Source organism: Motacilla alba, chromosome 2 (assembly GCF_015832195.1).
Source record: "Motacilla alba alba isolate MOTALB_02 chromosome 2, Motacilla_alba_V1.0_pri, whole genome shotgun sequence".
Taxonomy (NCBI): Eukaryota; Metazoa; Chordata; class Aves; order Passeriformes; family Motacillidae; genus Motacilla; species Motacilla alba.
The window spans coordinates 44,464,317-44,490,891 of NC_052017.1; the positions used below are offsets into that span (position 1 = coordinate 44,464,317).

Consider the following 26,575-nt stretch of genomic DNA (forward strand, 5'->3'; position numbering starts at 1 on the left):
CTGCATCAAATTTCCTGTGATGAATGGAAAATCAAGTTAAAAGAAATTTCAAAAAGAGCATTAGACACTTGTTTCTTCTATTAGCATAAACAGATCAAATGTGGTAACTTGGAAAATACAGACACAAAGTGAAACTAAGAAAATAAGAAAAAGTCTCTAGCGAGACCACCTTAATTCTCTTAACTGCCTTAATGCATACATTATTTACAGATACAGCTCAGGATAGCTCTTCTCTTCAAAGTTAAAACTTTTTTTTTGCAGGATTTTTTACTACTAGCCACTGAGTTATTGTCTTGACATTCTCTTCCATTCATTTTTTTGTCAAGAAATGTCTAGACTGCAGTCAGTGTAACTAACAAAAGATTTAAATCAGGATCCGGACTGTACATCTTCAAAAATCCTAAAACGAAGTTACAAGCCTGTAAGTCACACATTGTCAGCTGTCTCCTTTCTGAAATATGTGGTCTTTTCCTATTCCAACTCTTTGGGAGGGAATGGTTGTGCCAAAGCTTTCAAGAATAGCTCCTCTCTATCTTTTTTGCTCTAGCATACACAGGTTCCAGAGCTCTGAATGGCCTCCATTGTATTGTGTTCTACATTTTCAGTCAGATCCAGAAGGCAGATCCTCGAGTCAGATCCCGGGAGTGTCTGATTTAAGATTTTAATAGTGATACCAAGACTTTTTTTTTTTCTTTTGAATTCAACTGGAGACAGATTCTTTGCCTGCACTTACTAAGTACTTTAGATAAATAGGACTTTTAAACTACTACATTAGTAAATGGAAATGGCTGCCATCATAGGTCCTCCATAGGTAAGAGTCCTTTCCTGTCCCAGGTGCAAAAGCAAGAATCAAAACATAGCTCCCTTTCAGAAACAGCTGACTCAACAAATCATTAATCAAAGGAAGCTGACAGGTTGTCCTTTCACAGCTCAGGTTCCTTTATGAAGGAAATCTGAGAAGACACAATCAACAGATATCCCTGAGCAAAGTTTCACTGCAGTCAACCCCAAGGCTAGCTTATCAAATGAAAAGTAAACATATTGCTGTCAGGCCATTTTACAATTCCAAAGCAACACCAATTCCAAAGGTGCTTTCCACTCTCATCAAGAGAGCTGACTGCAACGCTGCCAGGCATAACGTTAGTTCCACGACAGGCTCCAGAAACAGGACTCAGGGGAGTTACAGCATCTCAATGTCAGCACAGAGAAAAACCTCACTACAGCAAAATGACTATGGAAATAACTGTCAAGGAGTGAGTACACATCCTGCATATGGAATAGGCCAAACAGTTAAGGAATCTTAATTACACAGTTTTTATTCTCTTCTTTTCAATAACTATAAATGGTTGAAGTGAAGCATATCCTCTGATTTGCCATTTCTGGTACCAGATTTACAGCCAGATTTACATCCTTTGTTCAGGATGAAAAGGCTACATGCTGGTGTTTCCATCTGCTTTACTTACAGAATGGATTGACTCACCCATTCTCCTAGAGAAATACTACCCTTTGCAAGTACTCCCACGTGCAAAGATACATAGAAATACCATATATAGGTTTTGTGTATCTGTATCTCTGCTACACTGAGTGTGTAGGTGATATGAACGCATAGGTGGAGAAGAAAAGGAATCTTTAGATGACATTTCAAACACATACTGAGCTTTTGAGAGGAAGACAGTGAAGAGACAGGGCTAAATTTATCCCAGATAGAACTCAATTTTTTATTTCCCCCACCTCAAAATCAACAAGAGCAGCTTCAGACTATTAGATCTGGATGAAAGGTAAAGCCATCAGAAAGAACAAGAACAGCATGATGTATGCTTCAGTAATAATTTATTTTCTAAAATAATAGGAATAAAATATAAAAAATGTCAGCTGGCCTCTCTTGATAAGCTTCCTCTCCATCCATAAATTTTCTTTGTATCAGTATTTTCTTCAGCACCTTTCTTTTTTACATAGACACACAAATCTAAAAACCAGGTGGGATATTTGATTGTGAGGAAAATCCTATGCAACGGCATTCAAAGAGCATGGTTGATTCACCAAGAACTCTGGACACAGGAACTGTTAACCATGAGGTGAACAGGGATGTAAATTCACAGCACGTCGCATTCTCTGTGCTAACAATCCTTCAAACCATCCCTACATCAGCTTTACAATAGTTTATTTGGAAGTAACAATTCTGTACCATAAAACTACTGCTTCAGATAACAATTTACAGCACATGAAATAACAGGAATGGGGCATTCCTGTTATTTTGCTTTGCTACCTTTTGCTACCTGAAACCCTGAAGAAGGTTACCAGATTGGCTGGAAGCAGCCCTAGGATAGATATCTTCTCTATACAGCAGGTGCACAGGAGGATTTTCAATGCATGTACATTCCCATTTCCACTTGAATGGGTCAGTTGCCCATTATTTCCAGAGAGTACAACAACATTTTTGAGTTGGTTTTTATATTGAAAATTTAAATCATAAGACACCACACTTGGGTTTTTTCTGTCTATGCGCTTTCAAATTTATGGATAAGCACAAAATTGCTGCTCTGTTCTAGAAGCACCTGCTGGGAATGACAACCTAAAATACACAGTTTCATAAGACACACACATTTTATGCATATAAAAAATGCACTACAATTCCAGGGAGAGAAGATTTCCCAATTTCTGTTTCATTATAATATAGGTGTTGCACATCCTTCATCTGTTGATCATGCCTTTCTTAATTTATGTCGACTTCTTTAAATAAGATTTATCTTATTTAGATATTAGACAAACACTTCACCCAAACATACTGGCTAGACATGTAAACCACAAAATTTTGTCTATTTAATCCACAAATTTCACTCAAATCACTTGTAGGTTGCCAAGTGCTACCACCATGAATGATTAAAAACAAAAGGTAAAAAGTACCTTCTTCCAAGATATCAAGGCTCTGCCTGTTGAAAGTGCATTTCCTCTCATTTTCCTTTTCATAGTCATATTCATAACTTTCCTCTTCGTTTACTGACATTGCTGCAGTTATCCCAGATAGACACGAAATGATGCCTTAGTCTCACAGGAGCTGGGAAGTCATTCCCTCGGAGGCTGTATCTTTGGGGAGAGCAGAGCAAGGTCTCCACAAAGCAGGATACCATCTTTCCTCACTCACATGCTCAGCCAGGGAACTCCTGAGAGACTGAGTACTTGTCCTTAGAGCAACAGCTTTGAGTTATACAGATGGGGTGGAGGAGGGAAGAGACCATCTGTCTAATAATTACTAGAAGGTTTATGTTGCTCCTCAGACCAGCTCTGACAGTAGCCAGTTTTTGCTCAAAAGCCCCACTAACATATTTCAGACAAAGTCAGTGGGCTGAAAGATCCTCCCTGACACTCCTCACATCAACAAGGCTCCCTCTCCTCTGCCCCTGCTCTTATGAGTGAAGTGGTAGCTTCCCACAAGTGTCTCAACACGGAAGTCAGACCCAGCCTCTGTCACACCTGGGGATGGGTGTGCACCGCACAGAGTCATAAATCACCTCTCACCTTGCCCAATGCAGCAAGACCTCACTGGAGTTGTGAACAGTCTGAGCCTGTGCACACACAGGCAATCCCACCCAGCAGAGAGATCTTCATACCCAGGGCTATTGTGCAGTACAGTCTGACTGCAGCATCCACCACACGCTAGAACCATTAAGTGAAGAACTGGGCTGGGGAAAGGAGCTTTTTTATTGTTTCTACAAAGGAGAGATTACACTGGTACAAAGAACTTAAATGACATATCCCATTAGCTGTCAAATACTGTGTTTTCCACATTCATTTTTCTCTTCAGTGCTGTGGGAAAAGAAATACCCCACAAGTCCACATATGGCACCCAAGTGAATTTTCAGGGGTGCATGCATCTCTTCTTTGTTCAACAAGAAACAAATCTCCTGTGCTCAGAACTCTTTGTTTCCAACAGGCTGTGTTTGCTAATCTGGACTACACACACAGGGCAGGCTAACTTCCTTATTTAGCTTTTTGTAGCCACAGATATTTTATATTTGCCAAGTTGCCTCCCTTTCTTGCAGTGGCAAGCAGGCGCCCTTTGCTGCTAAAGCATTCCTATCCATGTCACGGAGCAAATCATTTGCAGGCAAAGTGGGGGCACTGCAAAGCAAAGGCACCTCATCATCCTCTGAGGGGACATACCTGCTAGGAACAGACAGACAAACATTACACTACGAGCCAGCAGAACGTAACAGTTTGGGTCATGTAGGAACAATTTTGCTATTACCATCTCTCTAGTGGTGAGGAAGAATGGGGTAGTATGAGATGGGAAGCAGCTATCTTTACACAATAATGACAAATTATTTTGTTCTATGTTTTAAACTCTTGATATTTACCTGCAAACAATGCAATAATGATTGTATAAATAACAGCCAAAGGATATGAAATACATGGAAGTGGTTGCTAAGGGAAGAAACACTGATTTCTGAACAAAGGTTTTGCCATTCAAAGCAATTTGATCTTTGACTGCCAAAATTTACTGCAATATTCAGCAGCAGCAATAACCTCAAGAACTCAGGGGGAAAAATAGGATTGTCGCTTTCTCCCCACATCATTACATTAAAATATGTAATTTTAGTAATAATGAGGATTACTTCTAGTTTCTGAAGCTTAGAGCTTTTCTGTCTTCAGTTCTCCTCTGTAACAGTGAATCAACTCTTTTAAAAATACTTAAAATCGGACAGTAAGGGTCTTAAATACCTACTTGCCATTGAGTGACCATTTATCACATTTCAGTAATAGCTAGAAAATGGAAATTGAGAGAGTAACTAAAACAATAAGTCATATTAAAAGAATGCAGGAAGCGCCTTTTAAAACCTAGGGACAGAAAAGTCCATCCCTGTCAATCAGGCTGTGGTTTTAATAATCCTGACAAGCGGTCAACTACAGCTAACTATCCAGTTTGTGAGGGACACACGGAAAGGAGGCATGTTGTTGTTCAAGACACATGACAATATAAGGAGAGTAATTGAACATTCCCACAAGCTGGCTTCTGAACTGTGACTAATATCAACTTGTACCCCACAGGAGAATTCTGACGTTCAAAAGCTGAGAGAAAGTGTTGTAATTCCTATTTTGATATCAGCACACGATAAATGCTGGAGCAAATTTATAATGGGTGGAGAAGGAATGTATGCCCCACCCTCACACTATCAACACATTTTTCATGTATTCTGCATTACACCCCCTTAGCAGTGCAGGAACATTTGCTTGCTAAAGATTACGAGCCAGGTTTCCAACCAACACCAAACAATAAGCAGCTATGGATTAAAAAAAAAAAAAAAAAAAAAAAAAAAAGCAGCTATGTTGTATTTCATTCTGAAAACATACAATCTAAACTGGAGAGATTCAAAAGAGATTTTTAACATTTCCTGTAAACACATACTCAGGGACTTTAAGAGTATACTAGAATGAAGATTCTTTTTAATGGGTTGTCACTGGGAAGTAAATTTGGTGTATTTGCTGCAATCCCCACTCTGAATTAGGAGGCTTTACCTCCTGTCAGGAAGCTTGTTAAGGGAGCTGCAGTGCTCCAAGCACACTCCCAGTACAACGGCTGCACTGAGGTACAGAGCATATTCAGAAGCTCTGCCATGAAACAGGAAACACACAAACCAGGAGCTAGTTTGAAGAAGGGTGAGGCTGGACACAATACAAACAAACTCTCATATCCTGACTCATTATTTCCAAGGAACTGCAATGTATTCAAATCATTTGAATTTTCCTTTATCAATAAAAACATCTAACTTCTGCACAATTAACTATTACTAACAATCTGCATCTAGAACAAAGAGATTCTCTGTAAGCCAACAAGTTTAAAAACAGCAGATGAAATGGCAGCACTTGTATTTCAATATGCTGATGAAGAAATGTGGGTATTTTGGGGTGGGCTCTTCAGGGAGGGAGATAAATTGGTGATTGAATGTGTGCTTTCTGTTAATATGTACAGTCAAACAAAGTTAGTTCAAATTTTTACAGGTTTCATGTTTCCCACTCTTTCAAAATCCCACACAAAATATTTTCTGTCACTCAACCAAAAGGACAGCATGTTACTCTTGCAGAAAGGGAAAGAAATGGAATGAATGGGAAAACACTTTTCTAGATACTTAGCAGTTGAACAGAATAAAACCAAAAGATATCTCTATGCTGCAATGTGTGTTGCCTTATGTGACTTGATGAAGAAAAGGGAGTCAATGAAGGAGTAAAGAGAAAGAAGTGGCATGGCAAAAAGCAGAAAACCAGGAAAATAGTACCAACAATTCAATTAATATAAGCAAGGTTCAACTATATTTATCTAGTATAGAGATAAAAGACATGGGAACACAATGAGATCAGCCTGAATGAGCATTTTAGCTGCATACTTATAGAGCAAGGGCTGTTTCAGAAACTGCATGCTAAAGGCATTCTTAAGATTCTCCCAGACTTCAGCAGCATACCCAGTGCCAGCATCCACTGAGATTCACAGTAACACCAGTGTTACTCTGTCCACAGGGATGGACACAAAAGGGGCCAAAGTATGAGGGAGATGATGGGTCACCACACTAACATAAGCAAGGCAACAATAGGTAATCACTCATAAGAGATCAAGCAGAACAAGATAACATTGTCTACTATTGTTAAAAAGAAAGTTAGTGAGCTTGCTGATATATCAGTGGAGTGGAAAACAGAATAGAGGAGAGAAGCTCTAAACAATAACTGCAAACATAACAGGTGGTAAAAGCATTTCAATGTGAGTGGGAAAAAATACAGGAAGGGATGCTGGAACAAGATGGAGTGGCTCAGGCAAACATAAAAGTGGTTAGAAGGTTCGGCATGTATAACAGACCAGGCGCACCATGGGGCTGGCAAGGGAAAAAAGGGAAAGTCACCATTTCCTCCATAAGAATTGCAAAAACTCAGGGCAAACCAAAGGAGGAGGAAAGGTCCAATTGCACATTCACAAAGTCACATGGAATTGTAGGCAACTGAACTCATGCACTGTTATAAACTGTTGAGGTAAGAATAAACAAGCAATGGAAGAAACCACAAGAAAAGTAATTTGCTCTTAAGTCAGTCTGGATTTCTGTAGAAAGCATTGTTCATTAGAAAAATATTGCACTAAAAGAGAGGCAGGGAACAAGCATATTCAGAACAATTTCTATGGATATATACTTATCTTTTTGTTTACTTGTTTGGTAATTTGTGGGCATTCAGTATAAAGTTTTTTCACCCAAGTTGCATGCAAGATTTTTAAGAATGTATTTTTTTCTATAAAAAACACTTAGAACCTAAACTTCTATACTATTATCTTTTGTAATAAGAGTAGAAAAGTTTCAGCTTTTCCTCTTTATCATTGGTTCTGTCCAAGTCTGCGATGAAAATAGCTACTTTCCTACTCAAGTACAGGCCCAGCTCTTTCCCCAGTCCACCTACACAACATACTTTGTTAACACCAAGTAAGGTGACAAGTGTCACTCATATTATAAAATATTATACTTGAAAATGTATTTAAAAAGCATAGTGTAGTAGTTATTTATAGAAGTTTCAATTTATTGTAATGTTAGTTAACATCAGTAATTCAAATAGAGTGCGATATTTTATTGTCTATTTCCACCTACTCCTACCAAAAATAAACTCTGTAAAGGACCTTATGTAAAAGAATTAATTATTCCAACCCTAGAAAGTCTTTGACAAGACTTATAAATTGTAAATTTTGAGCATTTTTTCCTTTGCAAGATATTAAAAAAATACCACTACCAAATGCAAGTTGAAGACAACATTACTGTCAGTCAGTACAGAAATTCATTACATCTGAGGCAAGTGTGAGTTGCTGCTTTACCTATTAAGTTAAATAACAGCACTAAAACTTTATATCCTGATATAATTTTAGACTGTTTTTTTTCTTTGAAGAACAAGAAACCATATGCTGTTAAAATAATTATTAAATAAAGGAAACCAAATAAAGCCATGGAAATCTGAGTTCCAGAGACTCTGACAAAGAATGTATGAACAATTTCATCAGAAAAATAATTCTGTAGAATATTACCCTGTGAAGATTCCTATCAGTTTTAATGTACCACCCACTATTTTCCAATGTTATAGTTATAACAAAGAGTGAACTGGGTGGGATTCATAAGTGAATGCACACATACATTTGAGCTCTGGAGAGTCCATGTATGGCAGAGAAATTGGCTCTCTAACTATGCTTCAATTTGTCTTAAAATAGATATTCAAAACAGGTCAGCTGAGCTGCAACTGCCTATCTCACTATACTGAATGTAAAAAGGATCTCAGGAAATGACTCTGGTATCAACAAACACATGGCAGAAAAATAAAAAGCCAATCAAGAGACAGCATGTCTTTTAATACGTCATCTGCTTCAGGTTTTTGGAAAAGCTCTGTTCTACTATAATGATGCCTTTTGTCTGCTACCATAATTAGAATACCTTTCTCTGTCAAGGGTAAATGCCAACACTATTTTAAACCCAAATTAACATTCCAGTATCTAAGGCCAAACACTGTGTCTTCCACTGCATCTCTCAAATCTTCCTCTCTCTCACACACCTGAACTCCAAGAAGCAAAAGAAAGCTAAACCCCATAAAATTCTATGAACCCTATGAGACTGCCATTCAACTGAGAGGCCGAGACAGGACTGACAGCACTGCCCTTCAGCAAGTAAAAACTAATACTTTATTTTAAAAAAACCAGCAATTTAAAAAAATGCAAAAAAGCATTATGCCTTACCTGCTGGAGAGATTATTTCCCTATCAGACATTAAACCTTCTTTCTCTTAGGGAAGAACTTCCCAAATACTACAAGCAGACTGCCAGCACATACTCCGGCTGACTCTGCAGATCTCGGCTCATGGAAGAAGTATCCTGGGCAGGGGCTCAGCACTGACAGGAAAACCTGTAAGCCCAGAATCTGACCAACCACTACTGTGCACCTGAGGCCCTCATCCCACAAGGTATTTAAATGTTTGCCCAACACCTGTTGCTTATTCCATTACCGTGGAACTCCCACAGTTTCTCCAGTGCAGCACACAGCTTAAGACAAAATGGATAAGCAGATTAGCTCTTAGCTCAGACATTAGGCACACCACCCTTCCATATGACACTTTGACCAGACAGACAAAAGATCATAAAAATGAACAACTGGGGAAAAAAAAAAAAAAAAGCCACTTGTGGGACCTTTAACCTGGGGAAAGCTACAGCTTTTATTGACCGTACAACTGGTCTGTTTCTTAAGCTTCTAAAAGCAGGCCAACTCAGGCTGTTACATCATGCAGATTAATCAGATGCTACAGTATTTACTAGGGTTAAACTGAGAGGATAAAGGTTACGTAATGGATTCAATCCAACTTAAAGTGGTCAGATCTCTCAAATAAATATGCACCTCTTTCTTTGAACACCTGGACAGGAGTAATCAATTAAACATAATAGAAGTTCAAGTGTAACAAGCTTCTGAAACTGCATTCAGTTCTGAAATGGAGGCACATGACATTCAAAAGAACCATAAATAACTATTCAAATTTTGTCACTCTTATCTTTATGTTTCACATTCCCTCTGGTACTGTAGAGCACCACCAGAGAAATATCTTTGTGTATTACACATGTACATTATCCCCTGGGCCTATGCTCCTTCCTGCTTTCCGTGCTTTGCTTCACTGAGATCTTAGACTTGCCTTGTTTAAGCTAAGATCTCCAGCCAGAATAAAATTCATGTAAAACTTCTGCATTCCCAAAGGCTGCATCTTGCTTCAGAGTGCCATCAGTAAGGGATCTTGATTTTTTCTTGCTGCAGAGAATACAGTTTTAGCAATTCCTTACCCTTTCTTGTGTGCCTTCTATCAGAAGCCTGGTGAAAACATTCAGTGTCCTGATACAGAAATAATGACCCAAGCTAACATTACATAAAAATTGCAAACAGCACAAAAGATAATGCTTGCCAGAGCTTGTAATTCTTCCAATTCAAAAAGCTAATCTGATCACTTTAAAAAATCTACATTTTTAATGTCTTTCACAGACAAATAACCAGAGAGAAATCATGGACTGCCTAACACATCAAATAAATACATATTACAGGATACTGGTAATGCAGAAAAAACACAGACTTCAAACTTGAACCAATAATCAATATTACCATCAGTATATTTAAATTCACCTCAATTATTACAGATACAGTTAGCTTTTCAAATATTCTTTCCCCTGCCCAAAGACAGTTCATACACAGCATATACTGTTCTGCCACTCCCTTCAGAGAGGAAAAAGCTATACAGCAGTCTCTTGCAGCACACTCACAAGAGATGCCGAGGTGCAAAAGAGGTGCAGGCATCTCTGCTACACCTGGGTGTTGCCTTTTTCTGGATATTTCCTTTTTAAAATCATTGAATAATGATGCTCCGGTCTTACAAGCTCCAAATTCTGCAACAAGAGACTAGAAAGAAATATTTACCATCCGTGCATTCTTCATAATACCAGTCCAGTTCATAATAATCTGCTTCAATAAATTTCTGCATAGTCAGAATCCTTCAGTGACATACAGGAGATTTCACTTCGCTGCTAAGGTCAAGTGAAATGCAGCCATGCCTTCCTGCCTTTGCAAAATGCCAGAGCACAAGGCAGCTCACGGGAAGCTGAAAATGAGCTGCACATCTTCACTGAGCCTACAACTAAAATAAAAGAGGGGAGGTGTGGACGGTGTATTTGGAAGAGAAAAAAAAGAAAAAAAGAAAAAAAGAAAAAGGATGCAGAAAGGAAGCAGATGCCCTGGCAGCTCCTCTAATAAAGAAGCTCTGCACAGGAGCCTTGGATGGGTGTTAACAAAATCCTCCTATCAAAAGGCTGATGCGCTGACGTTGGGGACACACACCACCGCCCGGCTGCTTCTAACTCATTCCTTTCCTCCCCAGTCTCCACATCTCTTTCAGGCTAATGTGTTGCCATGGAGACAAGCTGGCTCCAAAAGCGATGCAGAGATGAAGAAAATGCATTTTGCTGTTTCTGGCTTTACAGGCTAGAAGGAGTCCTCCATACTGGAAACAAAAATCGTTGCTAAGAAAGATGATACAACCCATTGCTACTGCTCACAGAACAACAGCATCACACTGCTGCAATTCACTGGGGACATGTGGTACATTAATAATGAAAATCTAGTCCATTACTACTGTCCTCCACACAGTTTGATAAAAGCCTGACTTCCCCATGGAAAATTAAACTATGTTACTGCTTTGTTACACTATTCTGGTCTGATGTAATAGAACCCTTTCTGCATCCTGATGCTGAGAAGTGCCAAATGAAAAAAAAAGAAAGAATCAGCAAAATCAGGACAGCAATAAATTTCTCCTTAAAAAAAAAAAAAAAAAAAAAAAAAAAAAAGCTAATCTGTTCCTACTTCTTGCCTTCTACATGAACCACTTCCCCCCATTTTTTTTTCCAAGCATCTAAGTTTCATAGCTGAAGACAGGAGGTTAGGCCAAATTTTCACTACTCTATTCCTAAAAATGTGGAAGGTCATTATCCAGAATAACTTCATGTTTGTGTTCAGTGTTTTGGAAATGGAAGAAAATACTTTTGAAGCCCCCAATAAAATTGTGTTTAAGCTATTAGGAGAGAACCTGTCTGAGGAACAGATGGCATTAAATCATCAAACATCACAGTTCAAAAAGCATGTCTAAATATGTGCAGGTACAGATACCAAGTGGACTGACATCCATTTTGTTCATAATCTTCATCCATTTTGTTCATAGTCTTCACCCATTTCTCCCCCTCTTCTGGGAAATGCTAATTCTTTGCAAACACCAGTAGAAGCACAGGGACAGATTAAGTTGTGACTTAATCTACCCAGGTAGATTAAGGTAGGAGGCCATATTGGGTCTGACCAGGGAAGTCTTTGGTGTCAGTCTAGCCAAAGACTCCATCCACAAGAATAGCCATGAACAGGCAATAGAGAACGGTCCAACATTTCCCACAACTGCCCTCCCAACCTCTAATTTCTTCATCTTCAGAGACAGTGTGAGACAGATACAGCTACTTTTAGCAATTCTTGAATGACTTATGCTCTCTGTTCTTGAGCCCAGATACATTTTTAGCATCTTCAACATTCTCTTGCAAAGAGTTCCACACATCTACTGCTCATGATATACAAACCCCTCACCTTTTGCTTTGCAACTCACATTTACTAATCTCATGCTTCTAGCTCTGGAAAACTGAATGCTCAGTCCATCTCTCCTTTCCAATCACTCATGATTTTGCAGGTATCTATTAAGATCACACTCAATCATGTCTCTTCTAAATTGTAATCATTCTGCTCCCCAGCTGGTACCACTTTGCTTTACTGTAACAGAAATAGGCAAGGCCTAGTCAAGCTATGCAGAGGAAAATGCTTTGGTTTCTTGACCATATCAGTATTGAACCTTCCTGGTATAAGAAATCATCACTGCAGTAGCTTTGAGTCTTGCAGAGTTTCAGTTATGCATACACACAAGGAAAAAGCTATACATGCTATTAAACGCAATTAAGGCTGCACTGTTAAAATACTGCCAGAGCAAAAGAAAGGTTCCTATGGCAACATCAACTCAATTGCTCTGCATATAATCTATTTGTTCCACTTGTATTATTTTTGTCCAAAAGGTAATTTCAGTCTGGTTAATGTTATTAAATAAGCATTTAAAACAGAAAGAATTAACACTGGCTACCACCTTAAATTGCTGCAGGGACAATCTCCTTTTTTTATTTGCTGACATTTTAAACAAAGGAAATCTTCAACATGCTAGAATTTTCTTCTCTCTGTCCTTCCCACAGCACACACACTCCCTTTCAATGAGACAGGATAAAAATAGTTCAAGGTAGGGGCTTAGGGTTTTTTTGTTTGTTTGTTTTATTGATATTTTTTTACAGATCTGATTGGAAGCATACTAGTGTAATTCAGAAAGGCATTACTTTTCTGTGGAGAAAATCACTTGTGTGGCCAAACAATTTTAGAACTTCTCAAGAGACTTGAAAATATGGAATAAGTGTATTATCTCCCCAGCACGAAGATAGAAACCCTGGGCAGACGGAATACTATATATCCAGGTATCCACTTCCAAGCATCCCTTCAATTACATGAGGAAATGTACTCTATAAAGCTGGAAGGGTTGCCAAGTTGAATGGGAATTTGTGACCAAGCTGACAAAGCAGCTGCACACTTGCAGAACCTACCTTCAACCTTTGCAGCCCTACTTTTCCTTCCTACAAGGGTGTAGGAATCAGATTCATTTTATAGTAAACTTATCAGAACAGTACATTTTTCAGGTGGACTGATTCTACAAACTTTGAACCTCTGTGTATTCCAATCTCCATATTACAACACTACATGTGGTTGGGGTATTACTGTGTTACTTACCTAAAAGTTCCTATGCAATGGGGCTGATAAAAGATTTAGGGGACTAAGTCTGTGACTATAAGGAAGCTGCATTTTCCTATTCCAAATCTAAATACAGTTATTCACATTTGTTTAGCATTCCCTTTCAGCTGCTAAATTGTGTTCTATTCTTTAATGTTTACTTCTAACTAAACAAACCCCTCCCTTTATGTATTCTCCACAGGGCAAAGCATACAGATTGATAAAGAATTCTGGTAGCCAACTGCAAACAGCTAGACTAAGCATTCCTTAAGTTTGTGGTTACAAAGGGGTTTCATTAGCAACAAAAGATGGCTTGAAAAGTGCAAGAGCCCTCTCCTTCCTTCTTGCTGAAATAAATTCATGCTGTAAGTCAACATTAAACTGACATGCCTAAATTACCCAGGTTATAAAAACCACACAAACCCTTCCCTTTGTTTGAAGAGAATTTTTGACAAAGGTACTTTCATCTGCCCCAGCAGCACACTCAAGACTGTAGTGCACTGTGCTGCTAAGGTGCAAAGCAGCAGCAAGTCATCTCTACTGACAAATAAAGTCTTAAAAGAATGTCATTACATAGCACACTACTATAAATCCTGTGTTTTCATGCTTAGTCATTCTCAGCTTTTTTCTCCAAACCTTCTACAATTCTGTAAGGATGCTTTTTGAAACAAAACAGCGGAGTTGGATGGAGTATTTCCAAGGCAGCTGCAATGGATTACCTCCCATTTGATTACCTCTGGGTCACATTTCTTCTCTTGGCTACAGGCTCAGGATGGTTCAGATAATTAAACACCATATCACATCATCATTTTCTACAGTCACCAGTACAGTCACCACCACTCAGGATAAAGTTGCCCATTCCATTAACATCATCTGGAGTCCTTTTTTATCAGAGCAGTAGCTGAACAGGCCACCACTATGTAATGCATATTAATCACAGTCAAGCTTTGCCACAACACATACTTTGCAAACTGACAAAGCAGGCATATTTAAAAGCCCAACTGATTTTCAAGGATGGGCTGTCACACTTATTTCTATTCTGGAATAATTTACTGAAGTGAAGAGTTACTGGTGTTTTCACCTTCTAAAAGAACACTGAATAGGAATCATCCTGTGACTACACATTTATTAAGGACAAACAACCCTGCAACTTAGGACAGTGATCTCTTCCAGTGTAGTCTTTTACTTATCAAGAAGTCTTGCTTTACCTGGAAAGAGTAGAATCCAGACTAAAATCTAGAGCACTGAGGGCATTATTACCAGCAGCTTTCATTTCAAATTGGTATTTAGAAAAATGGGTGCTTCAGATTTGATTGACTTTTCTTCATTAAACCAGGATGACTATCCAGGGCTTCAAAATAGTACAAGTGTTTCCTCCAAATGGGACAGAGCTCATGGCTTCACACCCTAAGGGCACACTGACCTCACCTGATACAAGGAAAAGACTCTTCTAATGCAGCAGAGAATCAAACTGCTCTCCCACTGAAACAAAATTATTTAACATGAAACAGGGGCAGTCAGATGAAATTAAAGTACTTAATGACAAAAAGCTATTTTCCACATGAAAGGATTATTTCTCCCTTCCCCCAGATAATTACTGAAGAGCACTATTTTTGCATTTGTATAAAATAAAAATTGATGTCTTCAGCAACCTTCCTGCAAAACCAGCTGTGTAGTTCAATTAAGGTATCACTGAGCACACTTAAACACTGTAAGTAAGACCATAATAGCAAGAGCTAGACATACACCCCTATCAACAATTCAGAAAATCGAGAATAAAGCTTTAAAGAAATAAAATTTGCAAATCTGTTCACCAGCTGGAAATAATGTACATTACAATCTCCTTTTTTTTTGTTATATTTTTCATGGAGGCAGCAAAAACATTTGTAAAATGAAGTTGAGCTTAATACCACGCTCAATTGGCTAGACAAAAATATTACAGTTGCATGGTTATGACCTATTTTTCTAACAAGGCAAAAAATCCACTGAGAGACATGATTACAGCTTCCCGGGAGAGGAAAGGAATGCATTACACTGAAGGAATATAGAATAAGGGAGCCCAGAACGGGACCAAACACTCCATACGTGGCCTGATCAGCGTCGAGTAAAACTCCCTCAAACTGCCAGCACCAGTCTTCCTAATACAGCTCAGGATGCCATTAGTCTGCTTTTCAGCAGAGGCATATTTCTGGCTCATGTACACCTTGGTGTCCAGCAGGATGCCCCAGGTCCTTTCCTGCAAGGCTGCATTCCAACAGCTGGACCCCAGCATCTACTGGTGCATGGCGTTGTTCCTCCCAGCTGCAGGACTTTGCACTTCCCTCTGCTGAACAGCACAAGGCTGCTCTTGACTCATGGCTCCAGCCTGTCAAGGTCCCTGAGAACGGGAGCACAATCCTTGGGTGTCTCAGCCACACCTAGATCCTGCCTATGTCTCACCCTCCCAGATGCTGCACAGCCTGCTGACTTCCTCTCAACTTCTCCACCTGGTGACAGCTTTTCCACAGCAGCACACCTCCTGCATGAAAGGAGGCCATCTGTCTCTACTCAGGATAGGGAGCAGCTCTGGGCACTTCCAGCAACTTGGTTGCAGGGCTGCCTTCCCAATCTGAAGCTCTATCTGGGCTCAAGTCTCTGCTCTGAGAGACAGGTACTCCAAAACCTGGAGAATGCACCCTGTGACACACTGCCACCACATCTGAAGACTTAGGTTATTCTGATCTCAGATGAAGATCCCTTCTTTGCATCATTCCAGAGAAACTACTACATCTGTTGGCTGTATCTGACCATCCCTAATGAGCAGCAGCTCCAAAGAAGGTGAGGGATACCCTCGCGTCAAGAGCAGCTGAAAGCTTCTCAGCAGCCACTAGGACTTCCTGAGACCCACATGCCTGTGGCTCACCTTACCTTCACCTTTCACGCAGCAGCGGACACCCTGTTTCTCAGAGAGTTCCCAGATGGGGCCTATGCCTCCCTAAGTTGCTGAGGAAAAAACTCAGACTGTTGTGCCTGCTGACTGCCTCTGGTAGCTGTGCTCACAGAGAGCTGTGCTCCAGGCATGGCTCTCACACAGACCTCCCCGCAGCCCTCAGGTAAAAGTGAGCTTGACTGCCCCTAATCTGGGGGCAGGGAGATGGAATGTCATTTTGCTGTATCATACGTTCATTTAGGCTTACTTAAAAGACATCTGCCTCAACAAGACTGGTCAGATGACATTGAATTTATGTGATTATGCTTTAGGATAAGATCAGTTTTATTTTATTCATTTGGCAAAAACTGGCTCTGCCTTCCATCTGAAGGAAATAATAAAGATGTGCTTTGGAGTTCCAGAATGTAAAAGAAGAGTTGTAGGCCTAATATTATTCAGTTCCTCCCAACTGCCTTCTTACCCAATGGCAATCTAAATTTTAAGAACTAATTCTCTTATAGCTTATATAGCTGTGTTATAGCTTAAATCCCCACAAAAAGCACTGAATAAATTAAAGTGCTTGGATTTTTGACTGTTCATTTTTCTACCAGTATCTTGAAAAATTAATTAAAAATGAGAGCTAAGTAGTCTTATGTCCACCCTCTTGTGTTATGTGGCCCAGAAGATTCTTACTGATTTCTGAGCCTTTGTGGTTGTGAATTGGACTGAGGAACTCGGAAAAGCCACAGGAAAGCAGAAAAATCTGCTCTAACAAGCCACAACAGTATGCCTAAGGGTCGCTGCTGATTTTTCTGCTATATGGATCAACACAGTGTGAAACTCATCACATTTCCACCAACAGGTTATAAATCACCATCAATCTCAACATGCAAACAACTGCAAGGAAATTTTTATAAGTCATCGAAAAATCAAACTTTCAAAGAGACAAGCTACAGTAGTTGCGAACACCCTCATCGAGGTTTTTGAAACAAACTAAACAGGTAAAAGAGGAGTAGCTTAATTGCAGCACTGAAAATTGTGCAAGCAGTCACACCCTGGAACACTCTCCAAAGTGATGGTGGCATAATTCACAGAACCTTTCTGCCAAATTACTTAATTTTTTCTTTTTATTTTCATAGTTCATTGTGCCATAAACAATGTTTGCAATCAATGCAATGGTCTTGAAACATGCAAATTTATTATGTTCTTGCACTCTTATGTATAGATGGAGTCTGTGACTTGTTCACAGTAACTGAACAAGAGGAAAGTCAGATGTCAGTTGCCATGGTATCAGTCTAAGGCTAGACCCAAATTTGCCTAAACTTCCTGAACTACTATCTGTACACAAGTGTCTGCCTGTAAGCAGTAAGAAATAAATGTTTCTTTATAGAAAAAGCCTTTGCTTGCTTCCTCTTCTTTAAGCAATTATTTCCTAATAAAAGCAGAAAATATACACTGTGGAAGTGTATATAGGAATTATACTCAGGGTTTTTTCATTCAAGCCAGTGGATTAGAAGAAATCTACAACCACAGCAACACGGTGAAGTTGCAGTCATTATGCTTGTAAGCTAAAAGCTAGATAAAATTGTTAAGTATTCACAGTTTCAGGCAGCTATGCTATTCAATTTCTCTGTTGTTTGCAGCTTCATTTTCAGAGAATAATAGAAGGGTTTGGGTTGGAAGGGACCTTTAGAAGTCACCTAGCTCCAAACACCCTACCATAGGCAGAGAATTTTCAATTAGACTGGGTTGCTTAAAGACTCATTCAACCTCACCTTGACAATTTCTAGGGATGGGACATCCACAATTTCTTTGCGCAAGCTGTTCCAGTGCCTCACCACCCTCACAGTAAAGAATTTCTTCCACGTAACTAATTTAAACTGACACTCTATCAGCTTAAAGTCATCATCCCTTGTCCTATCGCTACAGGGCCTGCTTAAAAGTCCCTCTCTTGCTTTCCTGTATCACCCTTTAGGTACTGAAAGGTGCTCTGAAGTCTCCCCAAAGCCTTCTCTTCTCCAGACTGAACAACTCCAACTCTGTTGGTCTGTCTTCAGAGCAGAGGTGCTCCAGCCCTCTGATCATCTTCGTGTCCCTCTGAACTCACTCCAACAGGTCAACGTCCTTCTTACGTTGGAGGCCCCAGAGCTGGACACATACTCCAAGTGGGAGTCTCACAAGGACAGAGTAGATGGGGACAATTACCTCCCTTGACCTCCCTGGACCTGCTGACTACGTTTCTTTCAATGCAGCCCAGGATACATTTGGCTTTCTTGGCTACAAGTCTACATTTCTGGATCAGGTTGAGCTGTCAACCAACACTCCCAAGTCCTTTCTTCAGGGCTGCTCTCAATTCATCCTCCGCACAGGTTGTACTTTGTATCCATCCCCAGCAGTCACATACCTACCATCATCTCAGTTGGTAGAAGGATGCTGCCATGGGGATTTTTGAGTTCGTTGTCCCACTAGCAAAACATTTTCCCATGGTTATTGCAACAGTCCACCCACACAGACAATTTTACTTGTGAGACAGGCCTAATCAGATTATTAGAGACCTTGGAAACATTAAATTTCAAAATATTTACTTAAGCCAGCTTCTGCCATCACTGTAACAGCACTAATAGGCTGCTACAAAACCAGCAGAAGTACACTTGATTCCACAGACCAGTTTGAGCTTGTCTCCCCTCCCTTCCCACTGTTTTTGTGTGATTGGGGGTAGGTGGAAAGCATATGTAAGTTTTTTACTAAAATACTTCATGCCCTTTATTAAAGCATGAACATCAGAAACTCAGTTCTTCATATTATTCATGCTTTTCTTTACCAATTGTGCTCCGTACAAAGAGATTGTACAGTTGCCTCAAAATGCAATTAAGCCCAGGCTTGTGCTGAGCCCTGTAACTCATCTCTTCTGAAGCTCTACTGTGGTTGTGATATTTTATGAAAATCCCTTTGCTAGGATTTTCTTCTCCTGAGAAGCTGAAGGGCCTCAGCTTCAAGTGTAAACAATTTGTTATCTGCTACTGTGGAATGCAGCAGGTGCTTTCTCGATTGGTCAATGTGGGATGTTTCTACTTGGTGGCCATTTGAGGAGGCAGCAGCTCTCGGACTCTCTGGGAGTCACAGAACTTTGTTATTCGTTCTTTTCTATTTCTGTCTCGCCTTCTGATGAATCTTTTCTCTCTGTTCTTTGTAGTATAGTTATAGTGTGGTCTTTTTTAATGTAATATATATCATAATATAATAAACCAGCCTTCTGAAATGGAGTCAAGATCTCTCTTTCGCTTCACCAAGTCCTGACTATCCAGAACACTCATGGTAATAAATGGTGACCCCAGACGTGGCAATACTCTACAGTTCCTCAGTAAGTCTACCTAAATGTAGCTACTACTATAACCCGTGTAAATCCACTGCTATTGCTTTACCATAGCAGTCATGGAGATGAATCACAGAAGTCTTCTCTAATTGCACATCTAAGTCAATATCCACAATGGAAGAAACCAAAGACATGAATCCATTCAGCATGATAAAATATCTACAGGCTCAAATAAAGGAATGAATAATGACAAAGGTCACAATTGTACTCATGTTCCCTCTAGGTACAAATAATTTTTTGTCTGATAGTATGAATATGAACAGAAGAAATAATGAAGGGACAAGCCAATCTAACCAAATGGTCAGAGTTTGGTTCTTCACAAGGCTTTTCTAGAAGCTTAAGCTGCAGCAAAATTATTTCATGTCATTCTGTGATGCTGGCACATAGTGCCACCAGACAACAGTGTAATGTGACAGAGAACACATTCAAAAATTGTGGATATGGAAAGAGGTCTAAGCTTTCTAAACTGCATAGATGCAGAAACTTCAGTCTTTTTGAGAGAGATCACAAGCAAAAAGAACTATTTCAGTTTCTCCAGTATTTGATAATGTGGAAAGGTGCAGCACAAATCACAAATGCAATGGCTATTTTTGATTATATGTTCCCTTTGTTTCCTGTCTACCACAATCTTGGAGACCAAAGCAGTAAATCACAAACAGTTCTCGTGCTCTCCACAGTTTTCGAAGAATTGCACAGATACTTCCAAGAAGGTAACAAAAATAGCACTATTTTATTTGTTTCTCAGTACAATTTCTGAGTTTTTGACTTACGGAAGTATTTCAAGGTCTCTTCTATTTGCTCAGTTGTTAAGTCAATATTCGCATCAGGGGAAATGAGAGGTGTGTGAAGCCAGTCGTCGTGGTCATAACCATAGATTGTATCTGCTCTTAACTTATAATGAGGCAGCTGCTCTTCCAGGAGACTGATGATTTCAACTTCAGGAAGATTGGTACTATTGCACACATCTGTAAAGGAAAAGGGAACAATCTCTATTAGTTCCTTGAGTACTATACATACAAGCTTTCAAAAACTTCAATTTGTTTTGATATCCGCAAGATTTTGCAGCATGTAAAGAAAGAATAAATTTAGAAGATATGCCTGGCACAAATTATCCCAAAACATCGTATTTACTAGTAATACAAGGGCATGCTCTTTTAGTGACAAAAAGTCTCACCTCCAGAAGCAGGGACATTTATTGAAGACTAAGTGGGCTAGGGTGGGGAATAGAGAGCTGGTTACAACTGGAGTATGAAGAAAGCATTAGTGCACAGAGGAATGTACATTTTTGATATTCTACTTCACAGATCATTTTTAGCTTGCAAGCCTTACATACCTCCTGAACTTGATCTTGGACTACAATTCAGTACCACTTGATTTTTTTGCCTTTGCTGCTAGCAGATTTTTCTCAAGAAACAGAAAGCCAGGACTGCAATAGCTAGCAGTGTCACAGTTCACACCTAAGACACACTGGTAAAGATGATTATAGGAACTTCCAGGGCACCTTTTGACACTCTCTTGACTTGCATTCTGTGCTGCGACCCCTCATGCTCACAAACATATCAAATTTGCGCACAGTTCTAAAAATGGATACCAACAGCCAACAACTGCAAAAATGTTACAAATTAAATTAGAGCTTTAAATTTAGGCCAAGAGGTAGCTGAGAAGTTTTAACACGCAAAAAAAAAAAAATTCACAGTAGAAAGTTTTTTACCTTGAGGAGGGTCAAACAGGGGCACAGGGAGACTAAAAACCAAGTAAACAAGGCCATGAGTATTTACTCTAAAAGACTTGCCTTTAATGAGTGAGAATAGATTACCTCCTCAGGCACCTTCTAACCTATATTACATTGTAATGAAGAACTTTGAGTGTGTCAATATCCAAAGAAGTCGTGATAGTTCTAAATATTTCAGTTTAATTGTCATATACCATTAAATACAATGTCATGCCAAATATTTATTAAGAAACTGACCAACCCATGGTATGTTTTCAGTAAATACTTAGTGCATCAATCCACACGTTTTCCATTTCCACACCAATACGAAGAGAAAACACCACCGTCCAGCACAACCCCTACCCCCACACACCAAGTAAGGAAGAGCTAAGCCTTTTTTGGAAGAGCAATACACCAGAGCTCCCACTTTAACCCCTGTCATAGCTCTTGCAACTCTTGCTGAGACTTACTCCAGAGTAAACAGCAAAGACTGTCAGGGCCCTGAGTGCTCCCATGTACCTTTACATTGCCATGACCAGGCTCATCATGGTGCCCAGCCAGCACATTCTGCCAGGACCCCCATGTACACCCCAGCCCGTGGTCCTGCCCTGTGCGGTGCTGTGAGCAGGCCTGTGCCCAGCTCTGCTCCCTGCTGACACCGACTCATTGTCCAGGCTTCCTGGATTGCTGGCATTTGTCTGATGATCAACCCCTGGAGAGTCAATTTGAACCATTGCTGCCAGCACCTTTGTTCTGCTAGGGAACAAAGGGACTGGGCCGTGCCAACAAGGATTGCGCCCTTCCCATCCTGTCAGCTGCCTATAAGGCAGGCCTGCTCTTGCTGCTTCCTGACAAGGGCACCAATTTTTGTAAGAGAAACTTATTCTTGCTGGATTGAGGTAGACCTGCAATTCCATCATAACTTAGTGGAGCTCCCCTCTGTCAAAGAAGGGGAGGAAGGAGAAAATGGGGAAGTAACACATACTTCTCTATACATCCTTAATTACCTGTTTTTTTTTACCTTTTTAAGCCAGAAACTACATTGTCAAAAGCATCCCAAGCACTAAAAATTGCAAGAACATTACTATTCTATCAGACAAAAGGGCAGACAATACCAAGATGAACTCATACTGTCAATCTCCTGCCTACATACTTTACAAAACCCTGATAACTAGAACTATAATCCACTTGGGAAAGTTGCATTGTACTTCATGGTTCAAGGAGTCTGCTATTACCTATCAGGAGCTATTCTCCTCTGCCTGCATCCACACTGTTCTAGCTGTTGTACATATGTGTCTTCCAAGTCTCCCAGCAGTTAGATGTCCACATGTGCATCTATTTTTATGGAGCTCTGTGCAGTGCCAGGATCAGCCTGCACACATCATTTTAAAAGGTCCTAGCAATGTTCTGAGAGGGACTACTGGCATACACAGAGAAACAAGATCTGCTCCCCATGCTTTGAAAGATGACAGCCAGCCTGTAACTACAAACTTTCTTTTACCCTGGCTATCGTTTTAATGACTGACAGCATCATCTCAGTGTCTGCAACCATCTGAGTGCAGAAAAGACAGCTGATCTTCTAAAAAACACCTGCTGACATCCACGAGACAATCAAAAACCTTTCTGGGTACACGTACACATAAAAGAATTTTCTTTTATACATCTATCTTTGGAGTACCTAATTGCTCTCAATCTCAAGAAAATAGAGGTAATTTTTAAATTGGGGTTGTTTTGGAGGAGTTTTTCTGGCCAAAATGTTAGTTTTTCTCTTCAGAAAAATGCAAGAATCTATATAGCCCAAGATGATGGTCTTGGGAACAAAGAAATAAAAACTTTCATAAAATTCAGACCTTTAGTGTCTTTCTCTTTTTTATTAGGATTCCAAAAGAAGCAGACTTTATAGATGAGATGAGAAAGTTTCAGTTCTACAGATAAGTAAAGTGGCTTGTTTTATCCCAAAAACTAGTAAAAAATGAACACAAAGGAAGCAACCAATAAAATGTGAGGAGAAAATAACCCTCATTCATGCACACACAGAAAAAAAAAAACCATATAGTTTTATTATGGAAAAGAAATCCACTAGAATGTGAAGGCCAGGCAGTAAAGAAATAAGAATTATCGAGGGAAACAAGTCAACCAAGAAAATTCTTCTACTCTACCATATAATAAATCCTAAGCGTTTCTAAGCAATTCAAAAGACCTAATAACCGGAAAAGATGTTAATGAGTAATTGGCAAGGCAACTTTTTATGACGCTGTTATGATGCTATTGTCATTAACTTGCACTGCAAGTTTAAAATCTGTGTACAAGCAGGAAATACGAACAGGCTCTGATGCAATTGCCTATTTAGAAAAACAGGACACCATAATTACACTTGTTCATGACTAGACATTAGTTCACTACTTAAATCACAGCAATATTCTCAGTGCTACAGTTATATAATCTCTACCCCCTTCACTTTTCCTCCCCTCCCTTTTCTGAGATGCACACATTTGTTATGAGAAGATATGCAGATTAACACCATCCCCCATCCTCAAACACAAAAACCTCTGTGGAAACACAGTCAGGGTCTTATAAAAAATATATAAGACCCTGACTGTGTTTCCACAGAGGTTTTTTAAATTATTTTTGATTAGAATGCAAAGATAAACAATTAAGTAACTTCTCTACTAAGAACACCTAAGAAGTCATCTGTGATTGCGATTTATGATTAAGTTAGCTGATATCCAACAGATATAAAAGTGCTTCCTCTTCACCTAGGTGGCACCTCGATTTTATTGAGGTACTTGTAACACCTTACACTTAAAACAATTAACTGATAATTAATTTTAAAATGATACCACAAAATATAGCTGAACCATATACTTTTGAGTTGCTGTTTTGGATTCTGGGGTTTGTAATTTAAGCAATTTTCAACTTTCAGTTTTCTGGAAAACACATTTGGCAAACAAATTTCTACAAGCAGATCAAAACCAACTTAAATAGTTAATAACTTATGAACTCATGATTCTTAGTAAAGCATGGAACATTACAGGTTCTGCTTATGCTCTTGCAACTCTATAGCTTTCAGCACTTCATAGAAATAATTAAATATTTTTAAATGAATAAATTTCACTCTTTTTCATACTATTTTTGAAAGTAACATGTTCTACTGCTTTAGTTTCTTCTTAGCTTAAATATATGAGCACCTCACTGAAATATGGTCTCCTTGAGCCAGGTCTCATAAGCTCTTGGAGATCTATATGACACCCAAGACAGCTCAGCTACCTTAGAAGGCATAACTCCAGCAGGATGGCTTCTGTGGTTGTGTTGGAAACAAAAATGTTTTAATAAAAGGCAAAATAACAAAACTCTTTCCAGAGAAAAAACTGATCCAGGTGCACAAGGTTCTTGCCCCTGGTAAAACACCCCACAAAAGCAATTAGTTTCTTTGTTCTCTTATTTTTCTAGTAAATTGCTCAGGTGGGACTTCTCAGCTCCTGTCCAATTAGCTGTCCTTAAGTTTGAGGTGAAGTCCCCCAAGTCCTATGAGGTGTCTTTTTCGCTAATTGAGAAAGATACTTCTAGGCTTTTTTCCTTTTTAAAGAGACAAAGGATAGTTTTGTCACTCTGTCAACAAGGGGCACATTCCTATACCCCACCTCACTTGTTTTGTTGCAAATATGTATTTCTCCATGGCCTGTTCCTCAGGAAATGAAGAAGGTGCTCAGTCTGCTTTGCAGTAATTTTTGACAACCTTCCTCCTCGTGCTCTCTGTTTTCTAAATGAGATTAAAAGAAATGTTTTCAAAGACTTTTGTCCTGATTAATTTGTTACAGTTTCTAATCTTCTCTTTCCATAAAGAAGATGCAAAACAGGCAGAACACTCCAGCTGAGCTCTCTTCTGCATATTTCTTCCCACTTCAGTATCCCTTGGGTAGTTATTAATGGATTACCTACTAGCATGTTTTGTATCTTTTCAGTCACTGATATTTGACTGGCTGGTGTGTCTCTCCCATTCTGGACATTCTAAACCTCTCTATCCCATGCCTCTCAAGACAGCCACTCAAGTTTCACTGGTTATTTCAGCTTGCTTATATTTCCTTAAAGGAAATATTATGTTTGCTGATCTAGGTACCTTTGACTATTTAATCAGTTCTCTTTCTTCTAGGCACATCTCTATCCATACAAAATGCTCTAAATATAGTAAACTAACTCTTCACTATGAAGACTGAAGTGAGGGTGGGAGGATGGCTTCTTCCTTCCCTCACTTTTTTTTTTTTAATTTTTCACCTCTAGAGAAAGAAAGAATTTGCAGGACAACCGTGTTCATGTGAGGATAAGAGTACACTTGGTTATTTCAGGTTTCCATCTTTCTCCTCTGCTGACAAGTGAGCAAGGAGTTGATCACATAGAAAATGGAGTGAAAAGTCTAAAACAATGGGAGCTGACTGTATGGAGACAGCACAACTCCTCAAGGATTGCCTTCCCCCTCTGCACATAACAACACAGAGATCACAAGGCATTGTGTAGAGTGGTCACCCACTGTCCTTTGCATCCTGCACTCATACATTAGGTCACTTCCCATAAAGAGTTACATACATACTTAGCTGTCAGTGTTACTGGGATGAGTGGAACTATGCCAGCATCTCACAAACAAGCTATTCAGCCTCAATGAAACTAATTTCAACTCCAGCTAAGTTCAACATGAACTACAGGTAGGCAGCTTTGAAAATCCATTCCTATTAACATGGTCACCTAAAAGCATCTTATCTGTCAAACTCTATTCCCTACCAGGCTTTTGGATTTAATCTGTTTATGGCAATAGAGGAATCTTACTGTAGGAAAGAAAAACCTAGCTTGACTGATAAAAAAGGAGCACTTGCACAATTTCAGGATGAGCTTCACATTAGAACTAATGATAAATTCAGAGAATTAACCTAGAACAAAGAAGGGACAAGGGCGTGGGGAGTGTGGCGGCCAACAAGGAACACCCCAAAACATACAGAAAGCACGCAGAGAAAAGGAACTATACAAACCTCAGAGTCTGGTATCTGCAGGAGTCTTTACAAACACAATACAAACAGCTTATCAGTACAGTCCTCACAAAGAACACAAAAGATATAGTTTCTGCCTGTCTGCATTCTGGTTCAAACCATCCCTGATCTTCATGATTTTACTCCTTTGCTTGTGAGCAGAGCTCCCCTACCAAGGTTAAAA

General features: G+C 39.4%; 1 protein-coding gene across 6 annotated transcripts in view; it reads right to left on the reverse strand.

The window, feature by feature from the left end:
- Positions 1–26,575, reverse strand: part of TRAK1 (trafficking kinesin protein 1) — a 127,830-nt gene that overhangs the window by 45,495 nt on the left and 55,760 nt on the right. For 3 of the 6 annotated variants that reach the window (XM_038128815.1, XM_038128813.1, XM_038128814.1), the window contains one exon: positions 20,436–20,630. Coding sequence is in view for 4 of the 6 variants with exons in the window: in XM_038128813.1 (XP_037984741.1) it covers positions 20,436–20,630 (195 nt within the window). In the remaining 2 variants the exon portion in view is untranslated. Of the gene's footprint in view, positions 1–8,743; positions 10,344–10,453; positions 11,286–20,435; positions 20,631–26,575 lie in introns of those variants that run through there. The other 3 variants (XM_038128816.1, XM_038128819.1, XM_038128818.1) reach the window with 3 other exon arrangements.